This window comes from Typopeltis vanoorti, chromosome 19 (genome assembly GCF_054136105.1).
Source record: "Typopeltis vanoorti isolate ZY-2024b chromosome 19, IOZ_Tvanoo_1.0, whole genome shotgun sequence".
NCBI lineage: Eukaryota > Metazoa > Arthropoda > Arachnida > Uropygi > Thelyphonidae > Typopeltis > Typopeltis vanoorti.
Genome location: NC_143567.1, coordinates 84,401,696 through 84,425,890, shown reverse-complemented (window position 1 = coordinate 84,425,890; position 24,195 = coordinate 84,401,696). Strand labels below are relative to the sequence as shown.

Genomic DNA, 24,195 nt, shown 5'->3' with positions numbered 1-24,195 from the left:
AACTTCTTAGAAATATCAAAAGAATTCCAATTTCGAGATCGCATATGTCAACGCAAATATTTCTTACCCGATATATTTCAAACGAACAAGTATGCAATGTATGTTTCAATGGGATATTAAACATTTAACTATTTACGATATTCTGTCTTAGATATGAAAATCTTTCAATATTGAAAAATTTGTCGTGTTTTTCTTAAATGGAATTTCTTGTAGACGATTTTAATCACGATTATTTTATCTTTTCAGTGACCTGTTTGACTTCAAGTGTACTCACTCTTTCCGCTATCTCCTGTGATCGCTTCATAGCTGTCATCTTCCCTTTGCGTGTAAGAATTACAAAACAGCGCACAAGTGTTGTACTCACATTCGTTTGGCTTATTTCCATGGCAGTTTCGGTGCCATTTCTCATCTACCGCAAATATTACGAATTCCAGGTATGACAATATTGCTTTACATACTCGTAAATTGGGAAACGTAGCATAGCAGGATAAGCTATAATGTTTGTGTTTTGTTTATCCCTAAAAAAAGTGTAATTTTTATCAAACGGAAGTGACGCCAATGCTAATAATTTCACTGAATTTGTGAAACAAAAATGGCAACCAAGGTGAAATGAATTTTTCTGGAAAATTTATTTTATTTTTCTTAAAAATTAATAATGTAACTTATATTTTTCTTAAAATAAAACGTTTATTATTTTAAATAGTTAAAAAATTCGCCAAAATTCTAAAATATGTTGCTACACTTTTAAATTATTAGTATCATACTTCATTATATTATAACACTGTCAGGAACTTCATTAGCTACAGCATTGCCATCCATTACCCTCCAAGAGTATTGGATTCAATAATGAAACCCTCACACCATCAAAATTTGGATCCTTAAGCCAGTCCTTATAAGGACTATAAGGATCCAAATTTTGATGGTGTGAGGGTTTCATTATTGAATCCAATACTCTTGGAGGGTAATGGATGGCAATGCTGTAGCTAATGAAGTTCTAACTGAGGCTCGGCTATTGCTGTTACTCTCCTGCCATGATCAGAGCTTTAATAGCTCAATAACACCTTATACCTACACTGCCCTCTACAGAGAGAATGGGGAATATGAAAAGCATTCTTGCTTCGCCCCTTTAAGTCAGTCCTTATAAGGACTATAAGGAAGGATCCAAATTTTAAGTGTTTTTGATGATGATCGATAAACATATTGTTGTTCATGGGCTTATTTTGTTTTGTCTTTGAGGTTAAAGCAAAATGTGATTCAGTTGAAGATTCACATTAAACACGACGTTACAAAAACGCACATAACAAGAGCTCAGCCTCTCATTTTGCTGGCTGTTTGCATACTGATTCACAAAGGATACTACTTCACATCTTTTTTTATGTGCACCGAAATGGCAATTGTGTGTCACCTCTCCCCTAGTAGCAGTCAGTATAACCTTACTCCTGGATAGGATCTTAGAATAAATGATGTATTCATTCATGAAGTGTTTCTTTCTAATAAAGTGACTTTGAGTACAAGAAATAGTCACTTTTCTGATAAGAAGGAATGTTTCTGAAAAGAATGAGGTGACAATGGGCCTTTTGATTGTCTAAAACTCCACAATGGACAACGAGATAAGTTACTTCCCTGTGGCATTTCTTATCGGTATATGACTAATGTTTAAACAACCATGAAAACAAAAGATAAAGAAACATTTTCTCGCAAAGTATAATAGAGAATAAAAAACAAACAAACATGTATAAACCATTAGACAAGACAGATTTTACCATTTGTCTTGTATCCTGTGCCATTAAAAGACTCACTGATATATATGTGTACACAGAACACTTGCATTACAAGCAGCTTTTGTAATTTCAAATTGAGTCCATTTCTAGGGAAATTACTCTTTTATATTATCCTAATGGATGATCACCAAAAACAGAACAATAATCCTAATAGCGAATAGTTTTCTTTTTCTTTTTTTTTTCGAGGGGAAGGTAGAATGTTGGAATCATCATCATTTTAAAGTAAAAACTTTGCATTCATTTGCTGTTTGTATCTCCTTCAAGAATGTCCTAATAAAAGTGGCTTAAACAAATGATATTTGAAGTAAGCACGACCAGCTTTTTGGTTGCTCACTGGATTGTTATGTATGGGTCAATGACGAATTGCTTAATTTGTCAACCAATAGTATATTCAGCATATTATTTTGCATTCAAATAAAGTCGTTCTTTCTTTCTTTCTTTTTTTTTTTGTTTTGAAACTATTGTTTCAAAGCAGAATAAACAAGGACGTGTTTTTATTGAATATTCCACTTATAAAAGATATTTTACTGTTTACATACATACGCATGTAAACAGTAAAATACGTAAAATTAGCATGTGGAGATATACGTACAGAAGTTCTTTAAGTACGATTGTCGATTTACGGGTGATGGGACTTCATTCAAATGTTATCGGCATTCCAGATGGCGATCAATGTAAAGCACAATGCATGTGAGCTAAGATTGGAAAATCACAGCCTAGAAAAGGCTGTGATTTTCCTATCGCTTGTACGATTTAATTTTGAAGACATTACGCATCTTAGCCTTTATAGGCGTACTTTGGAGATAGAATTAGCTCCGATTCTTGCTCTTAATATTTTATCCTTTTCCTGCAGATGGCACTGATGTACTATAGGCTTTGCAATCTCTTATGTATGGGATTGATAATAAAACAAAATCACAGCAATCCGCCCTATTACCTTTTAAACATACCTTTTCATATTTCTTCCAACAATACTTATTCAAAGATAAATGCGTGGGATTAGTGGGGAGAAAACTGCAAAGATATGCAAAAGTCATGGCATACACCACTATCTGTGTCTGCTCATTCGCCCACGGGAATTCACATCTGATAAACCAACTCGTGCGCTTTTATATGACGTCAGTCGTCTAATATCTTAGGAATAACAAATAAAGTTTAGAAAAATGATATCGCACATCCTCGCTAGGAAGATTTTATATAGACATTTGGATGGCTGATGAAACAGAGTCAATTGCCATTAATAGAGGAAGCTCTTGCAAAGATGGAAAAACTCATCATCATTTAAAAACAAGGCCGTCCAGGAGTGTTTTAAATGATCTGTTATGAGATCTGTAGTTAAGAAAACAGTCAGTTTCGAAATAGCGATTAGAACTGAAAGGACAGATGTTGAAATAAATGACAAATACTAGTCTCAGAAAAGAAATGAAAGAGAATTATTTGAAATGTATATTAAGTATGTTCTGGAATTTAAACTAAATTTAATGACCAAATATTTCTAATTATAACATTAAATTAACAGTAAAACGTAATTTTGATTAAATATATTTAATCATTATAAGAAAGTATTATATCGCCAAAGCAAGCTCGAATTAGATTTTACCAATACATATTTATTGATACTAAGGAGTCATATTTACATAATTTTACTTAAATAAAGAGCCAATAGGCTTCACCTCGGCGATGTAACATTATTTAAATTAAGGGGGTACTAAATCCCACATTATTTCAAAGCCGAATAAGAAACTCAAAGATAGGAATCAAAGAGTTTCATGCCGAATATAGCGAACTATAAAAGTGTCGGCGGATTGTAACGTAAGCTAAAGCACATAGTTCAACACTAGGGCAACTCGTTGCAAAGGTGTGTAAAGTTCTGATCACTCTTAGTATTTCCCATAATGTAAAACACATCTCCTAGGAGATATTTGATGTTATACATTATGGTGGAAGGTTACTATCCAGACCGGTTTCGACCTTTATTGAGGTCTCATCAGTGAGTAGGTAGACCTAGATAATATAATACTGAGGTTATAACGAAGAGAACTTATATACTTTGCTATACGAGTTGTCAAAAAGGTGCACCCATAAATTACTTAAATAAAGAGCCAATAGCCAATAAATAAAGAGCTACAATCCGCCGAAACTTTTATAGTTTGCTATATTCGGCATGAAACTCCTTGATTCGTATCTTTGAGTTTCTTATTCGGCTTCGAAATAATGTGGGGTTTAATATCCCCTTAATTTAAATAATAAAATAATATAATTTTACTCTTTTTTTCGAGACTTCTCAACCTCCATACTCCATCACAAAGTGCTCAGTGTTTCATATCTAACTTCAGACCACCTCGCCTGCTTCCTTCCTTCCTTCCCGTTTTGCGCGATTACGTTAACCCACACTGTACCATGCAGTCATTGAAACTAGATCCGACAAAACTGGGTGGGGTAATCATTATTCCCGTAGTCTTCTATAAATGTATATTGCGTGGGTTCTTCGGCTGCATTCCCTGTTTTGTGGTATGAAAATCCAAAGTTTCTGGGATTTTAGCAAATTTATGTTTCATATTCTCTCTCTCTCTCTCTCTCTCTCTCTCTCTCTCTCTCTCTCTCTCTCTCTCTCTCTCTCTCTCTCTCTCTCTCTCTCTCTCTCCAAGGTCGCTCCTTCCTAAAGTTGAATATTATGCGGTCTAATGCTTCAATCAACTTCAAACTTTATACCAGCATATTTTTTTTTTTAATTTGCAAAACTGGGCAAAGTTATTTTTAATTTTTAAAATCTTCATTGTTACTTTGGTTATTGTTAAAACAGTATGTCCTCAAGTGCCGAGAAATTGTGATAGCTTAAGTTTCCCCAGAAGCAACGGCTAGTAAAATCCCCAGTAAGTCACCACCAGCAGCAGTTCCACGCTCGAGCTCAGCAGGAATCGGTCGAAGGCAGGATTCCGATAATCAAGGAAAAGACGACAGCCACTGCTCCACACATAGAAAAGACATCAGTCTCAACCCCCCCCCCCCCAGAGAGAGAGAGACGGACAAAGGTCAGTCTCTCTCTCTCTCTCTCTTATGCCAACATTGCACCTAATACCTACGCTCGAATTACTACTGGGATGACGACCACCACGCGTAAAAACGTACAGCTAACCAACCGCGTTTCCCGAGACAACGGAATAGTAATTTTAGCAATTGAAAATACCCCAGTAGAAAAGTACCTAGAAGCAGTAGCGCAGCATATTTCACCAAAAAATATAACTCACATTTCAAGAGTTGCCGGAACTGTACAAATATACTTTAACAATGCATCTTGGTCTGAGACATTAATTGAAAAGGAAGTAAGCATCAGAGCATCCATGTGAATGTCTCACCAATCGCGCTAGCTACCATGAAAGTAACAGTGTCAAATGTCCCACCCGAAATAAGCCATCAAACGATTCGCGGATTACTGTCAAAATACACGCAATGACAGGTAAAATCCGAACACTACAAGCCTCCACAACTAGGCCTGAATTCGCTGAAATCAAGAGCTTCGGAAGACAGGCTCTAATGCACTTTGGCTACAAAACAATCGGCTCCATACCTAAAATAATCAACACGGAAATAAATGGAGTACTCTACACCTTTTATGTTACTGTCGCTGTTCAGTGCTTTTACTGCCACAAAAACGGTCATGTAAGGAAGTCCTGCCCGTATGTATCCAAAAATGAGAAACCGGGCAACAATACTACCAACCCTAGCGGATCAGAGAACCAGAAGCAGCAAACAGCCAACCCCCAAAAAACAGAGCATTCCTAACAAACACCAAAAGTCTCATGGAAACAACTCTCAGTCGAATACCAAGGAGACAAAATCAAGTGGTGGCACTAACGAAACCCAACTTTTGGAAGAAGCTTCACCAACATCGATTAAAAGCAATCCTTGAGTAAAGGAAACAGAAAACAGACAACTAACTAACTGTGATTAAGATACAAATAACGAAGAGGAGCAAGAAACAAAAACCGAAAAACAGCCAAAGACGAACCAGCGCAGCTGCAACAGGGAATCTTTGTCCCAAACATTCCAGAACTCTCCCAACAGCCTGTAGAGGGGGGGATGAAGAGATCGAGCTTCTTGAGTCCTCAGATGATCAAGAGGAAACTGGAAATGCAGGTCATCCTCACGCTGAAGGCCCACTTACAAATGAGCAGCTTCAGAGCTTTCTTGAAAAAGTTCGAGGCTCTTCACAAAAACTGCTTACAGCATATGACTACACCGCCGACATCAGTGGCCTTATCACCCAGCTGGAAGAATTAAGAACAGTTCTGGCAGGAAAAAAGAGGAAGAAATACTATCAATCTCAGGAAACGATTATACTACTTGATCAACGGGGTTGAATCCCAGCGGCAGCGTAACCGTAAAGGAAGTGAGGATTACGCGCCAAATAATAAAAAAAAAACCCATAAAATAATGAGCACCTCAGTAAACCTTCTCTCACTAAACGCTCGAGTATGTGCCACACCACTGCGAAACAGGCTCGTCCTGCAGCATATTCTTGCCCACCGGCCAGAAATAATTATGTTTCAGAAAACTAACTTCCATTGCAACAGCAAAGTTTCAGATCAACACTGGAAGAACTGGCTATATACCATGCACCACTGTCCTGCCATACAACTTCATGGATCAGGAGTCACCATTGGAATTCATCAAAACAGCGCCCTAAAATTGAAAGGTATGCAATATATGCACTCATTACAAATCATCCAGGAAAGAAAATACATATTATTAATATATATGTTATGGTTAAAGTGATAAATCCGGTTATTATTAATAATTACCAGTTAAAGCGAATAATTAGAATTAATCGTTTTAACCGGTTGAAGTGAATAATTTTTAGAAGAGTGTGGTAAATGTAATAAAAACATGTTTATAGGTTTTGTATATAGGTTTTCATTCTCGATAGAAATTATAACCGCTTAAGTTAGGTTAGGTTAGTTTATAATGAAAAAAGTAAGGAAAGTACTTCTTTTGCACTCAATGAAATCAGAAATCAGAAATCGTTATAAACTAACCTAATCTAACCTAACATCCATAGGCACATGAATGGGGATTTCATCGCCGTTGATTCCATGAGCAGATGAATGGGGATGTCAGCTCTCTCTCTCCACTGACATCCCCATTCATCTGTCTACGAAGTGATTAACAGTTGCATTCGAAATTATGCTTTCGTGCACTTGAAAATGTCTGTCTGTAATCGCTTCTTATATATATAAATGACAAGATATCAAACTCAGAGAGGAACTGATCAGTGTTTTTCTCCATCGATGAGGAAAGAGGTATAGCAACGACGTTTATCTATTATCCCCATTCATCTGCCCACAACAACAACTTTAATTTCTAATCCCCATTTATCTGCCCTCAATCATTAAACTCGGCCCACAACAGCGTTTATCTTTCATCCCCATTAATCTTCCCACTACAAACTACGACTACACTCTGGTTCGACATGCGACATCCAGGATAGTTTAGGTTAGGTTAGTGTATAATGATTTCTGATTTCATTGAGTGCAGAAGAAGTACTTTCCTTACTTTTTTCATTATAAACTAACCTAATCTAACCTAACCTAAGCTGTTATAATTTCTATTGAGAATGAAAACCTATATATAAAACCTATAAACATGTTTTTATTACATTTACCAGACTCCTATAGGAATTATTCACTTTAACCAGTAATTATTAATAATAACTGGATTTATCACTTTAACCGTAACATATACATGCCACAAAGCGAACAACTTGCAGTGCAAGTGCTAGAGTTCGCCGAAAACCACCTCAGCAAGGACAATGACCACCTCATAGTGGCAGGGGATTTCAACAGCACTCTGGAACTTACGATGGACAGAAAACAATGCCAAGAACATCCACACTCACTAGCTCATCTTCTCCAGGATGTAATAACTGACTACGAGCTGACTAATACCTTCAGACACTTGAACCACCCACATAAGAAAGTGTTCTCCTGGTGGGCGAAAGGTGGTTCTACCAGTGTCCTATACCAGGCACAGCTCGATAGATACTACACATCTATGCACACAATACCCTACGAAAGGAGAGTCGCATATCATCCAGCTCATGCATCAGAACATGATTCAACCCTTCTGAGCATTTGCATTCCTGGACACACCGGACACATAGGAGAAACCGACTGGATATTTAATAACAGAATACTACAGGATGAAGAATATCACAGAACCTCCAAAAACTATATCGAAACTCTCATCAGAGATACCTACTTCCCAATCAATTTTCGAGTGGTGGTAACTCTTTAAATCCAACGTTAGGGTATTTACCCAAAAATATAGTCACCAGAGGAATTTGAATAAACATTCAGTCCTTAAAAATCTGCAGCAATTATTTCATCCGGAATCTGAGGAATACCAGTCCCTAAAAGTCACCATGCGTGTCTTTTAGGGACAGGTATTCCTCATGGCACTCTGCAAGAGTACCACTAATAAGAGCACGATGCAAACAAATTAACTTCGCAGATGCACACACAAAATATTTCTTCTCACTGAAATAACGTCAACCCCAGAAAAACAGAGTGCACCACTATATCTGTTATAAAAACAGATAGTGGAAACATCATACAAAATTATGACGAAATCCTCTTATATACCTTGCAGTACTACAAAAATGTATACCAAGCCAACTCAACATCTACAGATGCCACGGATATAATTCTCTCGTATGTGAAAAGACTCTCACAAGCAACTAGGCGTGACACAGAACTCCCTATCATGCCACGCGATTTGACAACTGCCTGCACCTCCTTACCTAAAGATAAATCTCCTGGCATAGACGGGCTCACCACTGAATTTTACCAGTCCTTCTGGGAACAGCTTGGACCTATCCTGTACAGAGTAATTGTCGACGCGAATACCAATGGCTTCCCACTCAATATGACAACATCAGTTATTAAACTCATTCCAAAGAAAGGAGACGCGACGAAATTAGGAAACTGAAGACCCATCTCTATCACAAACACCGACTGTAAAATTATATCAAATGCCATTGCCAACAAACTTAAACCCGCTCTGAGCGAAATAATAGATAGGCATCCCTGGTAGATCAATGTTCCATCCCTGGTAGATCTATCCACGAAAACTTACACCTCATAAGGGATCTCATAAGTATAGCGAACAACAACAGTGAAACAATGGGTCTTGTAACACTAGACCAAGAAAAAGCTTTCGACCTCGTTGAACACCTATACCTCTTCAGCTGCTTGAAAGCCTTCGGCTTTGACTCAGGCATCATTCATTCTCTTAAGATGTTATATGCCAGAGCACACTTTTGCATGAAAATAAGCAACAGACTTATCATATCTGTATCATACAGCAGAGGTATTAAACAAGGCTGTCCACTTTCCGGTCCTCTTTACACAATTGCCATTGAGTCTTTTTGTGTAGACTCAGCATGCTGCTCAGAGCATGCCGCCCTAAACTTCCCTACCAAGCCATAACCTTGACAGCATATGCTGATGATGTTACAATTATAGCCCGCAAAGAAGAGGATTTCCATAACATACAAACAGCATACCAAAAATACCAAGGAGCGTAGCAAAACTAAACACACATAAAACCACAGAACTGTGTTATAGCAAATGGACAAACTGAACCGATTCCCCAATATCTGGTCACTGGTCCACAGATGGAAACACGTACCTGGGGATTTACCTAGGAAACATGCCCTCTTATGTGGATAAGAACTGGGAAACACTGATTGAACGTTTCAAACAAGTACTAGGCACCAGTGTCCTTTTCCATACACTAAAGATTCTCACGCCACCAGTGCAATTTATCAAACAAATACAGTCAACCATCTATCGATTCATATGGAACAAAACAATCTGGCTTTCCCACTCCATGCTATGTGCTTCTCTTAAAGATGGAGGACAAAACTTAACCTTCATTGACAAGGATAACAACGTTCCGCACTCGATTTCTCCTTAATACCCTACAACAGGAAATGGCACAAAAATATACCCCCGAATAAATTTTCACTTATGCCACTAGAGGTCTCTCTTTCTCCACAGCCTTATCATTCAACGTCACATGTGTCAGTGAATCTAACAAACTTCTACAAAGACGCCCTTAGAAGATGGAAGAAGCTAAACCTCCAACACTCAGTGAAGACAGCATTCCTGCCAGAAATTCTCATGGAACCTATCTTCCACAACATGATTCTAAGAAACCCGATCACTCGGAATGAGATTTTCTTTCCTCCATGGAACTGGCGAGGCGTGAGGATCTTGGGTGATATTCTTTCTCCGAGCCTCACCTGGCGCTTTCCATCGCTTGAAAACCTGGGAATCAAGCTGGGCAGACACACACTATAAAATCCGCTTTTCAAGCTGCTATGCCTGATAGTATAACGGAAGAGGGGCTCAGAAGATCCGGTGCCTATCTTTCTGATAAAAACTAATAATTCATGAGAGAAACTTACACACAGCAACACCAACGAAATCTACAGCACTCTAACACAATAGTCGAACCAAAGAGCTTTATTGGAAAATGCATCATCCCACCAAACACTATTTTAATGGGACTTACCATATAAGAGCCAGCAAACCCAACGCAGATATTCAGTGGAGAATGAGGCACAATGTATTACCCACTTCAACTATATCACGAAAATTTAACTCAGATATCTCAGATAACTGGCTGTTCTGTAACCGATCAGGAACAGTCCTGCATATCTATTTGGAATGCCCAGTCAACACCGAATTAATCCGTTTGTCTAGGGAAAAGGCAGCTCTCACCTGCGGTGGTCATCATACAGAAGAGGGCTATTTCAATCTCGTCCATGCAGAGTCAAATAATCATTCATTCTGCACTTACCTCTTCATCACTGCGAAAGCAGTAATATACAGCTTCTACCTCAGACATACAAGACCAGACAGCACAACAACTTCATAGAGAGAGAGAGGCAGTTGACCAACCCCTTGTAGCTTTCAAAAAGTGAGAAATTAACAAAAGGTGAGAAATCAGATCCTACACGAGCATCACCACCACAGGCAAAACAACACCTTAGATCTTTTCCACCAAGACTTAAATCCACGGAATCACCTCTTGGCTGAGCAGGGCGACTGTTTCACAGTCCACTTTCCAGCATAGAAGTGATATCATCCCCCCCAAAGAAAGAGGGAAGAAAGATTTTTTGTGCTGAATAGTGCGAATAATAATCAGCTGTCACTTTCATGTAAATAGATAATATTGTCCTATAGCAAGTGTTATGGTCTTCCACATATATGTCAGATTTTATGTTCTTTATACAGTATCATGCCAAAATAACTGTTAGTGGCTTAAATTAAAAAAAAAATGTAATTCACCTTATGACTGATAACTCTATGTAACATACCTCAACAAGAGTATGAGCATGTAACCTCTCTGCCTGATTGCAGAGAACCAATAACCGGGTAATACTGTACATAAGATTGTTATGTTTAAAACAACAATAATATATATATATATATATATATATATATATAGATATTTGTTTTGTTTCTTTATAGTGGAAGAACTTTGTCGAGACCAACTGTGGAGAAAGTTGGCCCAAACAAATCGAATACGATAGAGATCTGCGCAAGTGTATGACTCGCTACCCAGGAAAACAACTTTATTACACTTTCATCACCATGACCTTGTTCTTTATGCCCATTGGCATAATGACAACGGCTTACACAATCATCATCTGGCGATTGTGGGTTAGCGAATTGCCGGGAGAAAGAAATCTGGCGAATATCAATGTCCAGCATAGATCGAAGAGAAAGGTAGGTGTACTTCGTTTTTTTTTTTAATGCTGATTTATCTCTTCTTTTCTGCGTTCTTTGTATTATGCAATTTTTGTTGATTAAGGTTTATTAAGTAGTTCCCTAGATTCTTATCCCACAGTCAGATGTTTCATGGTCTAGATATTTTGGATGCATTATATTTTAACTTATAGCTAAATCTAATTTGAATAAAAGAGTTTTAGTCGCGTAGTACCACACCTACAATATCTGTGAAATTAGTGGAGTCTGTAGCTATTATTAACAATCTTGATAAAACGCACTTGGATTTCTAACAATGAAGTCAACAATTAGTTTAATAAATATGACATTATTTTTAAGAGCAATCTGATAATTCTGTTTGGTATTTATTCTAAACAATCATGGTACATTCTGAATTTTGAAACAGCTTGGATTTTTTATGATTGGAATCGACGATTAGATGTCTTGAGAGAAGAATAAAAGAGTGGAATTATGGTGATGTTTAACTGATAGAAATGCATTTAATTTGTTTACAACTTAGAAATATTTTATATAATTCGTTATAACATTTATATTACCGTGAATCTGATATTTTAGATTCTCTCCTTGATTTTTGTTCTTATTCGTGCGTTTGTAGGTCCTGACGATGTCAGCAAACTATTAACGAAACTGACGATTACTATTTTACATGTTATATTCCCTTAAAAATTAGTAATAACTAATAAAACGTCCAAGTTTAATAGCAGCAAAATAAAATTTTTTAAAAAAATTGAGTTTGAAGTCATTTGTCTGTGATATGCGACAGATTTTCAGCATACTTGAAAAAGCAAGAATCTTAAAAACAGGAGGATGCATTATAACCATAAATAATTAGTAACCGCAACGAAACATTAATGAGAAATAATTACAGAGAGGCTATTTTAATTTATATTAATTCCACAAGGCATTCACAAGACCAAACACGACTTTTTGTAAATGAGTTAATCTTTAAAAGATGACACTGGTTATGTGTTCGGGTATTATACAGAAAGGTATGCCCAAATTAGTAAACAGAAGAGTTAATGCTTAATGTCGTGACAGAGGATGACACGAGAATCCTGCATCACATGATAAAGTACTTCAAAAATAAACAGGCGATTAATTTTTTCCGAATTATAACTTATGCGCTATGACAAGGCCTAAGAAAACAACTATACGAAGATAACTCTAATGAAATCTTCTCTCCTAATGATGTTCTATTAAACATTTTTTAAAGAGCTGTTCTATGAGTAATCTCATTTGTGTGCCCCACTGAAACAAAATTTATAAATTAGAATTGACATTCGACACGAAGAGTTACCGCTAATCACATAGGCACAGTTTTTCACGGTTGACTTATGAAGCGCTAATTAATGTGGAATAATACAATTAGATTCTTTGTGGAGAAATAGGATGCAACTGCTCAATGAATATTTTACCGTTGTCTTTCTTTTTTTTATATCTATTTAGGTTATCAAGATGGTGTGCGTTGTATTGCTCGGTTTTATAGTATGTTGGATGCCTCTTCAAGTGACAGTGTTATATTCACAATTTGGTCATTCCATCCATGAGAATGGAGAGGTAAGGATTTGTTCAAATACCACGCTGAGACAATTATCATTAATGATATTTAATTGTAATATTATCATATAAATTATTTAAAGGTGTATGTGATATTTTTATATTTTTAAAGAAAATTAAGATATTCTATGGAATTATAATTAAAATTTAAATTATGTTATTATTTCCAAAGATATTTTTTATTACTATACTGTATAAAATTGGTACATTTTATATGAAATAGTGCTTGGGGAATAAAGGAAATTATAATGGATAAAACATGTGATAATGGCAAGCTACCAACACGAGTTGTAACAAAAAGAAAGTCTCACCTGTTTAAAAATTATACACACGCTTAACAGTGAGCTTGAAAATACCGAACAGAGAAAGGCAGGCCAAGCTTTCTAAAGAACTATTCATAAATCCAATAGGCTAGTGTAAGAAAGTTGCTTGAAAGACTGCAGCGAAAGAAGAAGATAAACGTGTATTGATGGGCAAAGCGAAAGAAGGATTAACTTACCTCAGTCAGGAAAGATTTACAAAGAACTCCTTAATAACGATTAAAATGGAAGAGAATGATTAATAGCTATTTTAAACATGGTCAAGTGATTCTGTAAATTCTTGCGTGGTGAAGGTTAGCAGGCTTATCAATGGAAGGCACGAGATATGAACACAAAAAAATAATACAATGACCGATTGCGAAATTAAAAAAAAAATGCATGTGAAGAGATATACGACACTAAATTGATGAACAAAATCAGAAACATTGAAATAAAAGTATTGATTTTAGTTTTAAAATGGAAATTTATAAAATAATTTTTATTACAGTATAATGAACGTACGATATTTATTCATTTACATTATAGTAAATGAAATATTTTACGTAGATTTTCTATAATTATTAAACATATAAAATAAAATACTGTAATATTAAAATAAAATATTAAAAATTTAAATAATAATAAAAATAATAATCATTTCATAAGAACACAAATAATAAATTTATATATTGATTTTTAAAAATGCAAGAGGGTAGATTCCTTTGTGTTAATCATAATTTACAGGGTGCCCATAAAACAACTTTCTCTCTTTGGAGACATCTGTAGCTAAAACCAATAAACGGAATGAGGCCAAATTTTATATTGAGACTTTGAAGACATGGGGAGATGATTTCCGCGAAAAAAAGGTTTAGTATCAAAAGTCGCCGATAGGGGAAATTTTGGCGTTGGCGGAGCCGAAAACAAGAGGATTACATTAAAGCCAGGTAAAATGGAATAATAACATTTCCATATTTGTAGGGATAATACGCTCAAAAAAGTATGGTCCTATTATGAAATCGGCTGTGAAGCCACACCACACGGTAACTTTTGAAGAATGCAGTGGTACTTGCTGGATCGCTTGGGGATGTTCAGATGCCCAAATTCTGATGTTGTGAATATTGACCGATCCATTCAGATAAAAATGAGCCACATCACTGCACAATATTCTCCAAGGTTAGTTATTGTCGACCTCCATTCGGGCAAGATACGTTAGCGCGTTTTTATTGAAGAATACAGAATGTATCATTTTGCACTCTTCTTCCTGTTTTGCAGGTTTAGAAAGCCTAGTACAGAGGAGGTGAGAGAAGATGCACCTTGGACAATGTTGTATGCAGATGACATCTTGCTGTGTGTACATTCAAGAGAAGAAGCGGAAACTAAACTGGAAAGATGGAGAAAAGTACTGGAAGAGAGACATATGAGACTGAGCAGAAGTAAGACAGAGTATATGTGTTGCGCAGTGGGCGGTGGCCAGGAAACAGATCTGGAGCTGGAAGGAAATGTCATCAGGAAGGTGAGAGACTTTAGATACTTAGGTTCAACAGTGAAAGAAGATGGAGGAGCTGAGAAGGAAGTGGGATGCAGGATACAAGCGGGCTGGAGAAACTGGAGGGAGATGGCTGGAGTGTTATGCGATAAGAGGGTGCCGATCAATCTGAAAGGCAAAATTTATAGGACAGTAGTGAGGCCAGCTATGACATATGCTATAGAAACTGTGGCCCTGAGAAAAAATAACATCAGAAGGATGGAAGTAGCAGAGATGAGAATGCTTAGGTGGATGTGCGGTGTGACCAGAAAGGATCATCTGAGAAATGACTATGCCAGGGGAACAGTGAAAGTTACGAACTTAGGAGCGAAAATACAGGAGGCAAGGTTGAGATGGTTTGGTCATGTGTTGAGGAGGGAGGACGAATATGTGAGAAGAAGGGTCATGCAGATGGATGTGCAAGGAAGGCGGAAGCGTGGGCGGCCAAAGAAGAGATGGAGGGAGCTGGTAGAAGAGGACTTGAAGATGAAGAACTTGGATGTGGTGACAGCCCAAGACAGGAAGGTGTGGAGGAGACTCATAACAAACAGTGACCCCACTTAAGTGGGAGAAGCTGCAGAAGAAGAAGAAGAAGAAGTTTACAGAAGCTAAAACGCTTCCATCTCTCTGTAATACCGGCTAACTCATCTTCAGTTGAAAACTTTGATAAAGGTAAGATTTTTGCATCCTTGATAGAATTGGAACACATGTGTTCACCCAAATGGCATCGACGAATCTTATGAGGTGCAGAGGCTGGTGGAGAAAAGTTGGCAGAGCGATAAGCACTTATTCTATTTTCTTCTTAAGAATACATTTTATAAGTAGCGAGAGATTTTCTTTACTCAGAACATTTATATGATCTGCATACGGTTGAAAAAATGCTTACCTGTCAACAACAAATCTCCTTTACTGTTCTTGAGCACAAACCATGTGAAGGAATTGGTAACAAACCTAAACAGACTACAACTTTCCAGAGATCTAGTAGCACTTGAATTATGGAAGATCAAGAATAAAATGATTATTCCAAATCGGAATATCAAGGATTCCGTGATGCACTAAGTAGAGTTGGCAGTTCTTTGTTTTATTTTCTAAGACTTCCACTTGAGAATGAAGGCGAAGCCATTCAGTCAAATTCTTGTGCATTCTGTGTAATAATCAAATACTCGTCTTAAAAAAAAAAAAAATGAAAATGGGTGTTTCAGGTGTATGTGGACAGGACCTGTACTCTGGTCGAGAGGCTTTTAGACGAAGTTCCTTTTTTTTCATTATTAATCAAAATATAAAGATCATAAAATAAATTTTAAAAAATAACATAAACCGCACTATGTAATAAAAGTAATAAAAACTCAACAAAATAATAACTTATAACAATTAATAAAAAAATAAATTAAAGTAACGAAATGGAAAAACGATGTTTAACTTTTTTTTTCTCCCGAAAGACATGTATAACCCTTTATTTCATTTATTACATTTTACAGACCGCACAATAGTGTCTTATTAATGTAACCGGAAATAAGCAATAAACTGAAACTTCTCAACTTCACCTTGTAATCAACTACAAAAATACTTAATTTTATTATTATTTTTTATAATAATAATAACAGCTTATTTTCAGGTAAATTAATATGCATAAAATTTCGGCAATTATACTGCATTCATTTTTTTACAAGTAGTTCGAGACAGCTGTTAATTACTGTAAAAACTATAATTAGATTATTTAATGGTGCTGATATACGAGGATAATTTAAACAAGGTAAATAATATTATATTTTACTGTTACATATCTGTAAAAATTTCTTTTTCAGTAGTAATTTTGATGATCTCGCAATTAGAAGCTTAAAAGAAAAAGGATAGGAACAAATGAAAGAGTGAAGAGAGAGAGAGAGAGAGAGAGAGAGAGAGAGAGAGAGAGAGAGAGAGAGAGAGAGAGAGAAGGGAGAAATGGAATGAAATGTCGTTCATTATGTAAACGATAGAGAGCACTGTAGCTCAGTTGGTATAGACGAGCCCCCCTCTTGTTGGAGGCTCACTAGGACATGTAATGACATGATATGCACAAAGAGAGCGAAATATATATAAGCACACACATAAAATTCATTATCGTAAGAAAAAGAAACATAATCGTTAGCAATTGTAATTATATGTATAAGGAAAAGACCGATGTTATTATAGACAATATCCGTTAAGCTAATGTGAGCTACATGTTATTGTGGTAACAAGTTTATACATAGTGCGGCAATATCATCCTACAAACTTCGAAGGTAGAATAAGTTTATGTTTCCTTTAATCTCCTAGTTAATGGAGTTTGTTGGGCTTTTCAGTTTTGTGGATGTGTTCTGATAATTGCGAAAAACAGAATTTTCTTTCTGTTGATTAGAATCATGTCGTTTATTTGGAACAATTACAGCGGTGATGCAAAGTTTCTTATGAAGGTATTTCACATGTTTGGTCCATTTAAGGTGACAGTCTTAAGAAGGGTATGTGACTTTTAAGTTTTTAATAACTAACATTTGGGTTTTAGTGGTAATTATGACTAAATTGTTGTGAAAATATTGTTAATGTGTTCAGGTTTTGTGGTGCTTTGGAAGGCGCGATGTTGATGTTTTCGTGGACTGTTGTAGAGTTGTCTACTTGATATATCTGACTCTGTATTTTTTTATGTTGCTCCCACCGATGCAAGGTTAATTGCAAACGTCTAGTACATTTTTGTAATTTTCTTTCTATAGCCAAGAAACCGTGCTCTATTGACCAAAAAATAGAACTTTTTTAAAGCCAGTTAAGGCTTCGAATAAGTGGGACGGTAGTCTGACACCGGACAGTCAAATTGATATGCCACTGTCTTTAGGAGATTTTTTTAATCTTGCGGCAATTATCTAAGGGTTAACAATTGTTCGTTTTATTTAAAAAAAAAATCAGCTAACGCCTTTTTATTCCCGTATACGGGGAGTAGGCGAGGCCATTTAGCCCTATCTAACTTTTGGAGACTGAGTGGGCAGTTCAATCTCCACTGGTACCAATCAGAGATAGATGGCCCAAGTCTATCACTAATAAGCGGTACACAGTGAAGAGAGACGGCTCAAATGTGCCGCCATCTCGTGGTCCCTAACCCTAACACAATATATTTAATGTCTGAATATAATGTGGGTTCTACGGTCGATTTTCTTGAGTTTACAGGACGAAAAACCTGAGTTTCCGGGAGGAAAAACCTGCTTGCCCGTGCCAGAGATCGACTAACTCGGGAACCGGTCGAAAAAAAAAAGGCTTGGAAAAATTTCCTCTAGTCGCTGACTAGACTCGAAACCAAGTCTTCCTTCGTGCGACCAAGCACCGTGGTATGCAAACGCCACATCCACTGGGCTACACAGGCTGTTGGTTTTATATTATTTTATTTATTTATTTATTTTATATATTTTGTAGACTATTTTTTATATTTCTGGAAAGCAGAGGATAACAAATGGAATATGATGATAGTAGTAGTAGTAGTAGTAGTACTAGTAATGATAACAAAATAAAATAATAATAATAATAATAATTTTTTTAGTAAACTGTGTAAAAATTTAACAGCCATCAGAAATTAAAATTAAAGAACCATTAGTTATTCGTTATTTTTAGAGCATCCCCAGTGAATTGGAATTGTGGATTTTATCTCACTATCCTGCTGGTGAGATATGTTTAAAAAAAAAAAAAACTGAAAAAAGAAGGGTGTTATATGTTTTGCCCACAAACTATTCACGATAAAAAAATGCAACAAAAGCATACTATTTAAAAAAAATACATAATTCATAAACCTAAGGATTTTATTTCACAATTTTGTATTATTCTTGCAGCTTCCGGAGTGGTTTGATGACGTGTCTTACTTCGCAACGTTCCTGGCATATTCAAACAGCGCCTTTAATCCCATTATATACGGAGGATTCAACAAAAATTTTCGCCAAGGATTGTTAGCAATGTTCTGGTGTAACGCTCAGCATCAAGGATTTCGCAGACCCAGTAAGCAGTTTTTTTAAAGATGTTCATCAATTAAACATAAGATTTGCTAATATTAACTGATTCAGAGCGTGCACCGCGAAATTTTAGTTTTTAGAATTCTTAGCATAATTAGCGATTATTTCTTCAATGACCTTTATTTGAACTTAATCGAGAATTTAATTTTGACCGGTAATAAAATTTTAACTGCTCCCGTATTGTGAACATTTAAAATCAGAAACCACATTTCAAAATCAGAAGTAGCATATTACAGAAATGATATCTCTGACGTATGGGATACGTTGCTATGGAAACACGCAATTTCATGTTCATTTGGATGACGCTAAAAGCTGTGGAGTTAACCATAGCCAAATGATACACACCTCTAGCATTCATGATGGTGATTGCTAGCACCCAAATGTTAGAATTCCACTACAAATCACCTCAGGGATAGTCGTACAGTCTGAAATTTCTTATTAACTTCAAATTTTGATATATTATTATCTAAATATTCACTTTTAATTTTTTTTTTTATATTTATGAACATATATTTAAAAATAAGAGAAAAATGTTCTGCCCAACTTTTTTTTTTATATCTTTTTCTTCAAAGGGTCAAATAATTCAAGAATCACGACCACTGTGACCGGAATTTCTGGGAGTTTATCCTCCGCTAAGGTGAAAGGAGTCCATCCTATAGAAATGAATCATTCACCTCGAAGAAGACTGAGTGAAGATTGTCGGGAAGACCAGACGCCTTTCAACTAGTACGTAAATCAACTGCGAAGATACGTATTTGTGATACCCAGAATACTTCGTTTTTTGAAAACAACACACACACACACACACACACACACACACACACACACACACACACACACACACACACACACACACACACACACACACACACACACACACACACACACCTTGAGTGTCCCATATATGTTGTGTTGTTATCCGGATTGAAGAATAACCTAAAGTGAGAGATTAAGAAATAAAATAAAGATAAAAGAAGAAGAATGAGATGAAGAATTATCATTACTCGATCAGTAATAAGAGAATAACAAAATAATAGATTTATATGGGAAAAATAGCATAAAACCATTGTTCAATGTGAGAAAACTTGTATCGATCTCCGAGATCCACTGTGAGGAATTCGAACACTATTCCTATTCCTTGTGACCACATTTATTTACATAACCCGCTAAGATATCCCCTCCCCTCTAGCTAAGCTTATTTCAATGTGCAGAAGCCCTCCTCCTCAGCCATACACGTCCCACATGATCATCATATATCAATGAGTGAACGAGTGACCTTTTATGACTGTAAATATTCAATCTGTTTGACCTTAAGATTATTTATTCTCAATTTATGAATGGTACTATTGTATTTTTTGTAATCTGTTATTCGGCACTGCTGTAACACTTTCAGATATTCAGTGCAATACTGAACATGGGAATAATAAATGATTTATCAAAGCAAATCTTCTGTTTAAGTTTACTCAACTGTTCGCTTTTTGTACAAAAAATGAAGCAATTTTCTTACTTTTAATTTAAATACTACTAAGAGTAAATCAATCAGCTTTCGTTTTATTCTAAGGTTGATTTTATTATTTACTATTCCGGAAGCCAGAACGTTAACACTTTTGTTTCAACCTAAGGATAACTCTCTCTCTCCTCAAAAGATGATTTCTGAAAAATCAAGAATGATGCTGGCATTTAAACTTATAAATAGGTGAAAATATCCTCATATTGTCAATGTAAATAAATATATTTAAAGTTATATATACGAACTCAGTAAAAGGTAATCAATACGGTTGACCTTTCCTAATTTTACATGAAACTGTTTATATGCTACAATATTTTTTCAACTCCTACATAAATGACGAAGGCGAATTTCCTCCAGTAACCATACCAGAAACTAAGTATTATATACATTCTGTGAATTTTCGACAAAAGACATCAGAAGAAGAATACTAAACCATTTAGACATCAAAGAGCGTTCTGGTCCTGATAGCATCTCTCCAGTTGTATTCAAACGTTGTTTTCCACACTTATCATGTCCTTAATCGTGTCGACAATCTTCTATGCTCATGTGGCAGTTATCCCAATGCAAGGAAGCAACACACATCCAACTATTCCACAAATCAGAGATAAAAAGTCTACATTTATTGGAAACTTTCATCTTCAAATTACCATCACTTCAATCCTCTTTCGAATAATGGAGAACGGCATCAGCATCACTTGAAACGTGGAACGATTTGGAGAAACGTGCTGGCCCTCTTTGACATCTCCAAAAGCATATGATGGTGTCTGGCATCGAGGTCTACTCAGTAAATTACCATTCTTCGGTTTACCTACCACACAAATCACCACACAGAATCAGACCTCTCTCTCTCTTCTTGGACTAGCATTTACCTCCAACCTCTACTAGCATATACACATCAGAATAATTCCCCAGCATGTAAAAATAATAGGCATTCTTTTCCACACAAGATACTATTTTTCACCCACACGGCTGCTATCTCTATACATATACCACATGTACCCATTGTTAGAATATACTTTTCATGTGTTTGGGAGATGGTACACCTAAAATCTTCCTAAAAATCCTCGATGCCCGGAGGAAGCAATTCGATTCATACATGATCTTTCCCTTACAAACTCACTTCAACTTCTATCTCCCAGACGCAGTGTTTCAGAAACTGTGTCTAAAACCATACAATTACATGTATGGTTGTATGAAGCAGTAACCATGGAAGTATGCACTTCTATGTTTACTGCTCCAGTGAGCTGGAAGCAATCACTCCTCCATTTTTGTTTGGCCAGTGCAAACAAGAGCAGCAACTGCCTCGCATCCCTTTTCATTACAATTTCAAACATACTGAACCTCTTTCTCCTTTATTCCATCTACCGGTTTCCTCTCGAACGACCTTCCTCTTGAGTTCTCCACAACAACTTCCAACTTTTCAAGAACAATGTCAACTGATTTCTTCTTTCTTAGCCCTCACCTGGATACTCTCAGCATTCTAATATTCTACGGGCTCTTCTACCTCACGTATATGGGATCAATATGTATTAAAATCAGTAGATTCTTCAACTGAAAAAAAAATCCTTCACCAGTTAGAATAATTCAGATCTAAAGTCAGTGATGAATGACAAGTGTTTTTTTTTTTTTAGGAAGTTTGACAAAGATTGTCTTTGTAAACAAGTTGAGGCACGGCAGATGCTATTGCCAAATGTTTCCGATCAATATTGCACAAAAACACGGCAAAAAGTAATTCTTTATATTATCTTATGGGTTTAACTTTTATGTTCGTAATCCTCAATTATTTTTGAACCAAAATTAGGAGATCATCACGCGTTTTAATCTGATATGCACTGTCTCTTCTGTTCTCGCCGGTGCCGGATCTGTTCTGAACTGGAGAGTTTGGAGGTGTGTGTGGGGGGGGGGGGGATGGAAGTGGTCAGAAATCGTTTCCTCTTCATCGCATTTACAACTCATTCCACAAATGTAATGTTAATATTTTACCCCACGGTTCAAGTAATACTCTAACCGGGATGGGGGGGGGGGGTAGAGGTCTGTTAAGAGGAAAACAACTCATTGCCACCAGCAGCAGCGCTTTTTAATGATTTGGCAATTATGACGAGAATTTCCAACACATCTCATCAAAATCTTCTGACCTGACTCCTGAATATAGCAGATTTAAAAGAAATTGTTTATCACAATTTCTTCTCTCTTTCTTTCTCTCTCTCTCTCTCTCTCATTTTTCATACACGTTGTTGGAAGAATAGCATATTTGTCTGCATTAATATAAATCACCTCTCAATCCCTCAATTTTCCTTCTACACACACACACCAAACCACTTTCAGAGTGATTGTTTCTTCATATCTCTGATTCTCTTTAGTCAGAATTCAAAGCGACAGATACAAAATAGAGGTTCTTTGAATTCCGTCTCCTGTTTGCTAAGATGGCATAGGACATCAATTTCCTGTTTAATGTTTGCAGTGTTTCCAAACTCTTGTCTACACCGCATTACATCTGCTAATTCCCTGAATCACAACTCGGGCCCATTATTATATTTTTTTCTTATGACAAAATGCTATGTTTTCCATCTTCGTGTTTTTTTTAAATTTTAATTGAAACTATTTTTATATTTCTAACTTAATAATAAAAAATTTAATTAATACTTTGAATATAGAATAAGAATATAAAATTATATGGTTTTGTAAATTGCAAATATGAAATAACTTAAAACACCTAGAAATTTATAGTATCAAATTGTTATAAGAACTATAGTTCTTATAACAATTTGAAATAGCTTTCACACCAAATGAAATAGCTTTCACACCAATTGAGGATAAGGAGTATATAGAATGAGGAGTGTATATATATATATATATATATATATATATATATATATATATATATATAGAATGAGGAGTATATATACAGTCCTTATAAGGACAATTTAGAAATGTCCATTACCTCCGAAATTGCAACCCTCGTATAACGCGGTACTTATACAACGCGTTTTCGATATAACGTTGTCTACAAATTGTGGTATCCCTTTCAACGCGGTTTCGATATAACTTTGTCTACAAATTGTGGTATCCCTTTCAACGCGGTTTCGATATAACGCGGTCTACAATTTCTTAGTAACCCTTTATTTTTTATTTTATTTTTTTTTTTTACCGCGGGACTTAAAAATAAAATTTTATCTTAGTTAAATTTGTGTCTGCCCGTATCGCGCAAGTAGTTATAAGTATCGAATTTATTTTTATTGTATCACTGAATAAGGTACTGTACAGAGAGATTTTGCAGTCTGTGTCATTCTCAACAAAAAATGCAATTAGAGACAGATGCAACGAAAGGGGAAAAAACAGCATTCAAGAGGAAAAATCATATCTCTCGAAGAAAAAAATTAAAATCTTGGATCGGTTGAAAATTGGAGATAAACCAGGAGTTGTTGCAAGGACTCTGAATTTAAATGAATCAACAATTCGAACAATCAAACAAAATGAACATGAAATCGGAGAAAGTGTTATTAACGGTAAGTGCAAAGCGCGTTACTCGTGTTCGCGATATTCTAATAGAAAAAATGGAGAAATTTCTAATGATTTGGATAGAGGATTGCACTCAAAAGAAAATTCCTTTGGATGGACACTTTATTAAGCAAAAAGCTCTCAAAGTTTATTAACATTTAAAAGAACTTGATCCAGATTCTTCAGAAGAAATCTCTCAGCAT

General features: G+C 35.9%; 1 protein-coding gene across 1 annotated transcript; it reads left to right on the top strand.

The window, feature by feature from the left end:
* The first annotated feature begins 220 nt into the window (after window positions 1-220).
* On the top strand, window positions 221-20,281 carry LOC150096308 (substance-P receptor-like). The gene is made up of 5 exons (XM_090409344.1): window positions 221-434; window positions 11,321-11,578; window positions 13,046-13,156; window positions 18,808-18,970; window positions 19,557-20,281. Exons 1-5 carry the CDS (start codon window positions 384-386, stop codon window positions 19,709-19,711), a joined length of 738 nt encoding a protein of 245 aa, XP_090265470.1. The 5' UTR covers window positions 221-383; the 3' UTR covers window positions 19,712-20,281.
* The last annotated feature ends 3,914 nt before the right edge of the window (window positions 20,282-24,195 follow it).